This window comes from Sturnira hondurensis, unplaced genomic scaffold (assembly GCF_014824575.4).
Source record: "Sturnira hondurensis isolate 20B ecotype Veracruz unplaced genomic scaffold, ASM1482457v3 Scaffold0024912, whole genome shotgun sequence".
Taxonomy (NCBI): domain Eukaryota; kingdom Metazoa; phylum Chordata; class Mammalia; order Chiroptera; family Phyllostomidae; genus Sturnira; species Sturnira hondurensis.
In genome coordinates this window covers 1,250,118-1,260,787 of record NW_028097543.1, presented here as the reverse complement: position 1 = coordinate 1,260,787, position 10,670 = coordinate 1,250,118, and the positions used below count along the sequence as shown (strand labels likewise).

The following is a 10,670-nucleotide window of genomic DNA, read 5'->3' as shown; positions in this document are numbered from 1 at the left end:
TGCAATCCAAGGGGTTGCCGGTTCGATTCCCAGTTAGGGCACAGGCCTGGGTTGCAGCCAGGTGCCTGGCGGGGGCTGCGCAAGAGGCAACCACACATTGATGTTTCTCTCCCTCTCTTTCTCCTTCCCTTCTCCTCTGTCTAAAAGTAAATAAATAAAATATTTCAAAAAATAAATGTGAGCCCTGGCTGGTATAGCTCAGTGGATTGAGCGCAGGCCTGTGAACCACACGATCGCGGTTCGATTCCCAGTCCAGGGCACATGCCTGGGTTGCAGGCCAGTTCCCAGCAGGGGACTCACGAGAGGCAACTATGCATTGATATTTCTCTCCCTCTCTCCTTCCCTTCCCCTCTGAAGATAAATAAATAAAATCTTTAAAAAAATAAATGTGAAAAATTTTGGGACTTAAAAATACAATCTAAGTTCTTGGATTTACTATACTATTTTTTCTTTCCATATATGTCAGTGCTAGGGACACAAAAGGGGCCACATACTAAACCCGACAAGCACAGAGGAAGCCCACATGACAGGCCTTATGCACTCAGACGGAAAGTAACCACATAGGATGGCCTGAACATAAAAATTCCTAACTAAAAGTGGGTCGTGTTTATTTCACAGAGCTAGAACAAATGTTTCGAAAGTTTATATGCAACCACAAAAGGTCCCGCCTAGCAACAGAGATCCTGAAAAAGAACGAAGTTGGAGGAATCCTGCAACCTAATATCAAACTATACTACAAGGCCATAGTAATCAAAACAGCCTGGTACTGGCATAAAAAACAGACACATAGATCGATGGAACAGAATAGAGAGCCCAGAAATGAACCTGCACCATTATAGTCAATTAATATTTGATAGAAGGAGCAAGCATATACAGCAGGCTAAAGGTAGTTTATTCAATAAACAGTATTGGGAAAATTGCACAGATACATGCAGAAAAGTGAAACCAGATCATCTTCTTACACCACGCACAAGAATAAATTCAAAATGGATCAAAGACTTAAATGTTAGACCCAAAACCATAAAAATCCTAGAAGAAAACAGGCAGCAAACTCTTGGACATTGCTCATAGAAATTTTATATCTACCGCCCTGGCTGGTGTAGCTCAGTGGACTGAGCGCGGGCTACGAACCACACGATCGTGGTTCGAGTCCCAGTCAGGGCACATGCCTGGGTTGTAGGCCAGTTCCCAGTGGGGCACTCACAAGAAGCAACCATACATTGATATTTCTCTCCTTCCCTTCCTCTCTAAAGATAAATAAATAAAAATTTTTAAAAAAAGAAATTTTATATCTACCCAGGAAAGGAAAACAAAAGAAAAAAATGGGACTTCATCAAACTAAAAAGGTTTTGCACAGCAAAGGAAATCAACAAAATAAAAAATGAAAAATAAAATTTAAAAATAACCCACAGAACGGGAGAACATGTTTACCAATACATCTGTAAGGGGTTAATATCCAAAATTAATAAAGTATTCACAGAACTCAACACCAAAAAAACAAACAACCCATTTAAAAAATAGTTAAAGGACCTGAGTAGATACTTTTCCTAAGAGGACACACAGATGGCCAACAGACAGATGAAAAGATGCTCAACGTCACTAAATCATCGGGGAAATGCAAATTGAAACCACAATGAGCTATCACCTCACACCTGTCAGAATGGTTATCATCAATCAATCAACAAACAAGTGCTGGTGAGGATGTGGGGAGAGGGGACCCTTACGCTCTGTTGGTGGGAATGCAGACTGGTGCAGCCACTGTGGCAAACAGTATGGACATATCTCCATAAAATTAAAAATGGATCTGCCTTTTGACCCAGTGATCCCACTTTGGGGAATATATCCAAAGAACCCAAAACACTAATTTGAAAGAACATAAGCACCCCTCTGTTCATCGCAGCATTACTTACAATCACCAAGATATGGAAGCAGCCCAAGCGTCCATCAACAGATGAGTGGATAAACAACTATAGGACATTTACACAATGGAATTCTACTAGGCTGTAAAAAAGAAGAAAATTTTACCCTTTGCAACAGTATGTATGGGCCTGGAGAACATTAAGCTAACTGAAATAAGCCAGTCAGAGGAAGACAAATACCGTATGATTTCACTCATGTTTGGAATCTAACAAACAAAATGATCTAACAAGCAAAATAGAGACAGATTCATAGAGAGCAGATGACAGCTAGTGGGGGTGAGGGTAGGGGGTGGAGGAACTGAGGAAAAAGGAAAAAGGACTCATGAACATGGACAACAGTGTGGTAATTGCTGCGGGGAGAAGGGGACTAAATGGAAATGGAAAAACATGATAAAGATTACATTTTTTTAAAAAAACCAGCAGGTCCTGGCAGGTCCCGGCCCATAGTCGTACTGACAAAGGTCAGTCCTTACCATAAGTGAGCCTGTCTATTCTGTTTTCCCATCTGAGATAACATACCTTTGAAATATCAGAGTGATCGGCTTTGCCAGACCCTCAGGGCACACCCAAGGCTCCAGAGCAGAAACCACAGAGTCCCTCGTTGTTATCTTCTTCTCCCACATACCATCTCTCTGTGCTGTAAATGTTAACTACCCTGAGAAAGAAGTGTGTGTCTCACCGAGTCTCAGAGATGCCCCCTGCCCCTCCCCCACCACCCCCACCCTGCCATCCTTGACTTGCTTTCTCCCGCCCCCTAAATCTGCCACCAGTGGATTTCAAGGGTCCCTCCCTACCTCTCCTCCTCCTCTGATTCTAAGGCATAAAATAAGCTGCAAAACGGCCCGTCTCTGGAGCTGCTCTCAATCTGTTGAGATTTCGTTGCCCGGCAATTGCCGTCCATTGGCGCAAACAAGCTCGTAAAAATTCTCTCTCTACAGGTTTGAACGTTTCTTATGTCAACAGTGTGATGTGAAAAGGAAATGCTGATGTTTAAGGTTTCCTTCTTTTATATTAAGACAACGATTGTCCTTCCTTGAGGCTTAAAACTCACACTCAGAGAAACGTGGGATCGGCGATGCCCGCAAACCCATTTCTCTAGGGAAGGGCCTTGCACTGCATCCGTGCGAGAGACGACAGGTGTCAGAATGATTTCCGGCACACGCAAAAGAAGATACAAACTCAAAATGGATTAAACAATGAAGAATAATTGGGCCCCAAATTAAAGTGTTAGAATTAGTGTCGTTTGTGTGCGCGCGCTAAATTAGTCTTCGGTTTGTGCGTGCGCGCTAAACAGACGTACCGATATTTATCATTTTAACCGTAAGTGGCACCAAATTCGTAAGCTCAGTGCCACCAAATACGTTCACAGTGTATCAATACCCCAGATTTTCATCACCCACAACAGAAGACTCTTAACTTCTTAAAACAATAACTCCCCTTTTGAAATTTGCTTTCTACAAAGTTGCAGCCCCAACGCCCATGTCACGCCTGCTGCCACGAGCAGTTCTGCAGTGTCAGTCAATGGTCACGACTCCCCGCAACAGTCTCACAAATGGGGTTCATAATGAGGTTTGTTCAGACAAGGACCCAAAGCCTCACCACACAGTGCCTTCGTTTAAATCACTTTAGGTCTTTTTTTTTTTTTAATGTTATTTATTTATTTATTTATTTATTTTTAAGAGAGGGAGAGAGGGAGAAAGAGAAACATCAATGGGCAAGAGACACACCCATCAATTGCCTCTCGCACGCCCCCAACTGGAGAGCTGGCCTGAAACCCAGGCACGTGTCCTGATTGGGAATCAAACCAGTGACCTTTTGGTTTGCAGGCTGGCACTCCATCCACTGAGCCACACCAGCCAGGGCATCTTAGGTCTTTTTTTTTAAAGATTTTTTAAAATTTATTTATCCTAGCCCTGGCTGGTGTAGCTCAGTGGATTAAGCACAGGCCTGCGAATCAGAGGATAATGGTTCGATTCCCAGTCAGGGCACATGCCTGGGTTGCAGGCCGGTTCCCTGCAGGCCAACTCTCAGCAGGGGACGCACAAAAGGCAACCATACATTGATGTTTCTCTCCCTCTCCCCTTCCCTTCTAAAGGTAAATAAATAAATAATCTTTAAAAATTATTTTTAAATAAATAATTTATTTATCCTTAGACGGGAAGAGAAAGAGAGAAATATCAATGTGTGGTTGCCTCTCATGCATCCCCTGCTGGGAACTGGCTTGCAACCCAGGCACGTGCCCTGACTGGGAATCGAACCGCGATCGTGGGGTTCGCAGGCCCGCGCTCAATCCACTGAGCTATACCAGCCAGGGCCCAGGGCATCTTAAGTCTTTTAAATCTTCAACCATTCCCTAGCCTTTGGTGTGCCATTTATTTCTTGAAGAAACTGGGTCCTTTGCCCTGTACACTTTTTCATGTCTTGAACTTGGCTGAGGGCATCTTTGTGGTGGCACTCGGGCTATCCTTCCACTCCCAGGGATGCCCTATAAACTGGGAACTAGGTCAGACTCAGGTTCATTCTGGCAAGAGCTCCTCACCTGGAGGTGCCGGCCCATTCTCGGAACATCACTTCACAATAAACGAGGGTCCCACACGGGGCATCCAGGTTCTGACCCTTCTGGTAGAAAGTTTCCAGTCAACTTTTTACCTGCTCGCCCTTTAAAATCAAGCCACCTCAGGTCTGTCCCTGCTCAGAGCCAGCCAGTTGGGGAAGCCGGGTGCCCTGTTGGTGGGGATACACAACGGTATGGCCACGACAAAAAACAGTGTGGAAGTCTTCAAAAAAAATAAATGTGGAATTACAATATGACCTAGCAATCTCACTTTTGGGTATGTACCTAAAGGGAAAGAAATCAGTACCTCAAAGAGATATCTGCACCCCCCCCCCCCATTCACGGCAGCTGTATGCACAATAGCCAAGACACAGAAGCAACTCAAGTACCCTCAGCAGGTGCATAGATAAAGAAAATGTGACATACAGTTGACCCTTGAACAGCACGGGGGTTTCCAGTGCATGGACCTCTGCCCACGCAGGCAAAAATCCTCCTACAACTATTGCCTCCCTGAAAACTTAGCTGCTGATAGCCTACCGTTGATCAGAAACTTTATTGATAACATTAACACTTGATTAACATGTATTTTGCACGTTACACATATTATGTACTGTATTCTTAAAATAAATCAGAGGAAAAAATGTTCTGAAGGGAACCATGAGGAAGAGAAAGTACTTTTATAATATTTATCGAAAGAAACAATGAGCGTATAAGGGAGCCCGCACAGTTCAAACTGTGTTGTTTGAGGGTCAACTGTCTATATACAAAGTGGAACATTATTCAACCATGAAAAAGGAAAATCCTGCCCTGGCTGGTGTGGCTCAGTGGATTGAGTGCTGGCCTGCAAGCCAAAGTTCTCTCCGGGTCAAGGTCCTCCCTGGCTTTACCTTCTCTCTGACCTCCATTCGTTCCAGCCATGTGGGTCTGACCTTGCCCCGTCGGCTCCCTCTGCCTGGAAAGACCTTCCTTACAGGACTCACTTGCTACATTACCTCAGATCCTGATCATGACCTCAGGGAGGCCTTCCCTGACCACCCTCTCTAACTCAGCATTCCCACCCTTTGCTCTCCCCTGCCCTGCTTTATTCACTGCCCGTGTTACATCCTCGTAAGTGCTTATCTGGTGGTTGTCTCTCTTCCCCTTGAGATAGGAGCCCCATGGGGGCAGAGGCTTGTCTTGCTCGATGTGGAATCCCCACCCCCTGCCGCGGGTAACATTTCCATCTACCTGTCCATCTCATTTTTTCAAATGCATTAGAAAGTAAATTGCAAGCACATCGTGAGTGCTCAGCAAATAGTTCTTGAGTGAACAAACACAGACCACTCTGGCCATGCTCAGGGCCAGGTCCATGAGCCCCGCCCCCCAACACACTCAGACAAGGGGGTAGATCTTTACACATATTTGCACACCCCTCAGTGCCACAATAGGGAGTTGGCTGCTTACGGCAGGCCTTTTATAAGGCAGTGGGAAGGCTGTGACAAGGCAGACCCAGTCCTGCCCTTCCAGAGCCCAGAGTCCAGAGCCCAGGGAGAAGAGACAGATGTGACACAGTCACAGCGGTGAATGTACCGCTGTCCCCCTCATCCACAGCGGATACGTTCCAAGACTCCCAGTCAGTGCCTGAAACTGTCAGCAGCACTGAGCCCTATACATACTGTGCTTTTCCCTCTACATACAAGGGGGTCCGCCCAAATCCAGGGATGTATTTTTTAAAAAATCATGTATTTATTCTTACATGTTTAAACTTAGGTCACCTTCCGAGTGCTCTCCATTTGACGCGGTGCACCTATCAAGATGGTTTTTCCACTGCTCAGAACAGCGTTTGAACGCATCGATTTTGAGCCCTTTTGGCGGCCCTGACGTTTTTGTTTCACCTCTTCCACCTCGGCAAAATATTTCGCTATGAGGGATTTTTTCACCCAGGGAAACAAAAAAACGTCACTAGGGGAGAGACCAGGTGAGTAAGAAGGGGTGAGGCATGAGGGGCATGCCGTTTTTGGTCCAAAACTGGTGAACACTCAGAGCAATGTGGGCAGGTGTGCTCATAATTCACCCAATTCACTGAAAGAGTCTTCAAAAAATTCACCAAAGCCAAACGCAGCCTCTCACAACAACGCCAGCTGGTGTGCTGGCACAGATGGGTTCCTAGAACACTCACCCATCGGGGAAAGCCTGTACTACAAGAGGCCCACCCTCCAGAAGATAATTCTTGTTTTTCATGGGTGACCCTCATCCATACCTATGAGAAAGTTGAATTTATAAATTAGGCACAGTGAGAGATGAACAACAATTAATAATGAGATAGAGCAATTATTACATATACTGTGATAAAAGTTATGGGACTATTCCGTCTCTCACCAATCTCTCCCTCTCTGTCTTCCTTTTTCCTGATAATGGAGCTGATACCCCAGGCTATTAAGTGACTGATGGGTGGGGCGTACTTGCAGGCATGGATAACCAGACAAAGGATGATTCATGCCCCAGTGACCACACAAGATTTCATCACTCTACTCAGAACAGCGTGCAATTTAAAACTTATCCATTGTTTATTTCTGGAATTTTTCATTTAATATTTTTGGGTGCAGTCGACAAGAGTTTGGGGAGTGAATAACGGGACGGGACCTAGATTAGACTGGGAAAGGCCAGACCGTGACGCAACAGAGAGGGGACGTCCAGATCAGGCTGAGGCATGGGCCGCAGGTGGGGGCAAAGGGCAGCAGATTGCTAGCCCTTTGTTCTTGATCAAACAAGACAAACACAGATCATGCTGGCCATGCTCCGAGCCAGGTCCACGAGCCCTGGATATGTCGGCCTCCCTAACACACTCAGACAAGGGGGTAGAGCTCTACCCATATTTGCACACGCCCCAAATGCCACAATAGTGACTTGGCTGCTTACGGCAGGCCTTTTATAAGGCAGTGGGAAGGCAGAGCCCCGGGAGAGGAGACCAATGTGACAGTCACCGCGGTGAAAGTACCGCAGTCCCCTGCTTATTTACAGGCTCACTAGCCGGGGGAAAAGCCTCGGGACAGGGAGGGGTGGGTCGAGTGGATGTGAGGGGATGTGAGGCAAGCTGTCTGTCTGAGCTTTTTTTATCTTGAAAAATTTGGGGCAAAGGAGGGAAAGGGTGATTTGGGATTGAGAAACATTCATCTTGCTGTGAGCAGGTTAAAGGAAGGGTGGGTGGAGGCTGGGAGATGGTGGGGGGGGAGGAGGCCAGAGCAGGGAGGAAGAGAGGTTTTGAAGCTGAGTCCTCCATGGGACTAGGTAACTTACTGTCAGGTGAGGGGTCCCAGAAGACCCTGAGGGTCAGGTTTGGGTGGCAGCGTGGGTGCTGAGGCCACCACTGAAATGGGACACAAATGAGCCGGCTCTGGGAGCTGCTAGTGAAGAGTCCCCGAGTGCCAGGCTAGAGAGCTGGGAGCTCACCCTGAGAGCAATAAAAGCCAAGGTCAAGTCCTGGCTGGTATGTCTCAGTGGACTGAGAACCGGCCTGCAAACCGAAGAGTTACCAGTTCAATTCCTGGTCAGGGTTTTGGGCCAGGTTCCCAGTTGGGGATATTGGAAAGGCAACTGATTGGTGAGTGTATCTCCTACACATCAATATTTCTCTCCCTCCCTTCCCCTCTCTCTCTATAGATAGATGGATAGATAGATAATTTTTTAAAAAGAGCTAAGGTCAGGCAGAGGAGGGACAGGGTCAGATGTGAATTTCAGAGACATCCCTCTGGATGGAATAAGCGTGGAGGGAGCAAGAGTGGAGGCATGGGGGTCAGGGAGGAGGCCAGGGAAGGAGGCTGGCAGGAAAGGATGGGGCTGGACTCTGGGATAGAAGGGGCAGGTGGGAGAGACATGTGGAGGCTGAAAAGACAGGACTTTGTGAGGAGCTGTGGGGACAACAAGACACGAACAGAACGATCAACAGCAGAGAGACGGGTGTCCAGCTCCCCGTCCCCCACACAGACGCACAGGCTTATAGAGAACCCCATGTGCAGAACACACAAGGGTGTGGAAATGGACGCGCAGCAGAACCAGCACACAGGTCCCAGGCCTGCGAGGACCCACATACACAGCCCACCAGAGGGAGACTGGTATGCAAGTACACAGAGCAGCGAGCAGATGGCATGCAAACAGTCAAGGGCACCTGGTCAGCTGGCGTCACCGCATGCAAAGAACTGCACGTACACTGACCAGGGCATCTTCCCTCTGGCTTGCCAAGCGGGTTCGATTCTTATTCCCATCTTACAGACGGACACACTGAGGCCCAGAGACCAGTCACTTCTGAAACTACCAGTTCCTGCTAGGGCTGGGAGTCCCAACCAGGTCTTCAGGCACCCCCTGGGGCACCCCCGCAGGATACACTGGGGTCCTCTCTCTGGGCCCGGAGGAGTGTAGGGGGATGTGCACCCAGCAGGTGCCCTCCGGGTTCTGGCTCCTGAGGTTTCTGCAGGAATGGAGTTCCTGACCTGACTTGTCTTCGGAGCGTGTCCCGTGGGCTGGCAACATGCCCCTGCGTGTCTCCTCCTGTCCCAGCCCTGCGTGTGGATGACATCTCAGAGTGTGTGTGTGTGTGTGTGTGTCCTTGTCAGAGGAGGAGGAGCTGTGAGTGTGAGGAGTGCCTAGCTGGGGCTGGGCTGGGGGTGGAGGCCGGGAGGGCGGCATCGGCACAGACTGCGGAGGGAGTGGAGTTCGGGAGGAATGTTTACCCGACACCAAGTGAGCCCAGGGCGACAGTTCCCAGAGTCTGGTAGAGAGACCCACAGCCTCCCCGCCTCGCTGGCCCAGGCTTAAAGGCGAAGCCACCAGGGCCCCTTGCCCTCCTCAGCCTCCCTCCAGGGTCCCTTTAAGACAGGGCCGGTCCTCTCCTCCTTGAGTTAACTCCTCGAAGTCCCGGTGGCCCCCCTCGGCTCCCAGCCGGGAGGGTGGAGGCAGGGGGCGCCAGGGGCGGGGAAAGAGCTGCCGTGGTCCGGGAGGGAGAGGAGGAGGCCCGGGAGCAGGGAAGGCGGCCACCGAGCGGGGCGGCAAGGAGCCCTCCCCGTGTCAGGCAGACGGTGCCAAAGCCGGGGAGCCTGGAGCTGGGGGGAGGGCCGGGACCGCCCGGCCCTGCCCCCTCCCCCGCCGTGTGCCCAGCAACTTCTGAGGAAAGTTTGGCAGAGATCGCGTGGTGCCCCGAGGATGGGCAGGGTCCCACTGGCCTGGTGGCTGGCGCTGTGCTGCTGGGGGTGCGTGGCCCCCGAGGGTGAGTGATGGGGGCCTTCGGGGCAGAACCCCCGTGGAGGGGCTGGGGCAGGTGGGAGCTGGGGGGGATGGGTGGCAGGTGTTGGGGTGAGTCCGAACTTGGCTCAGGGAGTTTTCTTGGGACAACGGAGAGGGAGACAGAGAGACACAGGGACAGGCTCAGAGAGGACAGGGGAACAGAAAGGGGCTCCGCGCGGAACAGAGGGCTAAGAAACAGAAACTAGGAGGGTCAGAGGTGGGGAGAGACCTGCCCACAGAGACACAGACACCCCAGGGAAGCTGGGGGCGGGAGTGGGGGCTGGACCTGAGTGGGGTCCCTGGGCAGAGAGGCTGAGATGGGGGCTGCCAGGGGAAGAATGTTCCAGAAGGGAGCACGCAGTCAGGCAGCAGGATGCGGAGGATCAGGAGCCTTAGGGAAAAACCCTCAGCACAGTCACCCGCCCCACCACACACACAGGCACTTGTCCCTGCCCCATGTCTGTCTGTCTGTCTGTCTGTCTGTCTGTTGGCTCCATCTCTGGATGGAGATAGACAGCCCTGACCTGTCTCGGGCTGCAGCTCTACCCCCTCTGTGGGTCTCCTTTTGTCTCTCTCTCTCCCTGTCTCTGTCTTTGTCTCTCCCTGTTCCCTAGGTTTCTCCATCAATGTCTCTGTTCTCCCCTGTGTGTCTCTCTCCCCAATCTCCCCCCTCTGGGGGATCTCTTTCTTCATTTCTCATCCTCCATCTCTCTCTGGATCTCCGTCCCTCTCTGTCTCTGACTCCCCACGCTCAACTTTTCTCTGGCTTCTTCTTCTCTCCCTCTCTCCTCTTCCTCCTCTTTTCTTCCCCACTATCCACCAGCGTGATCTGTCAAGTCCCCAGAGACCCTAGGAGAAGGCAGGGGGCAAGGGCTGGCCCTGCCGGGCAGGCCAGGGCGTGGGAGGCTGCCAGATCTGAGCCTACTTCCCAACGATGAAGG

General features: G+C 49.9%; 1 protein-coding gene across 5 annotated transcripts in view; it reads left to right on the top strand.

Moving 5' to 3' along the window:
• The first annotated feature begins 7,696 nt into the window (after positions 1-7,696).
• The window catches only part of AXL (AXL receptor tyrosine kinase), a 28,886-nt gene continuing 25,912 nt past the window's right edge, over positions 7,697-10,670 (top strand). For 2 of the 5 annotated variants that reach the window (XM_037039018.1, XM_037039016.1), the window contains exon 1: positions 9,356-9,712. In XM_037039018.1, coding sequence (XP_036894913.1) covers positions 9,649-9,712 — 64 coding nt within the window. In that variant the 5' untranslated portion in view covers positions 9,356-9,648. Of the gene's footprint in view, positions 7,756-9,355; positions 9,713-10,670 lie in introns of those variants that run through there. The other 3 variants (XM_037039017.1, XM_037039015.1, XM_037039014.1) reach the window with 2 other exon arrangements.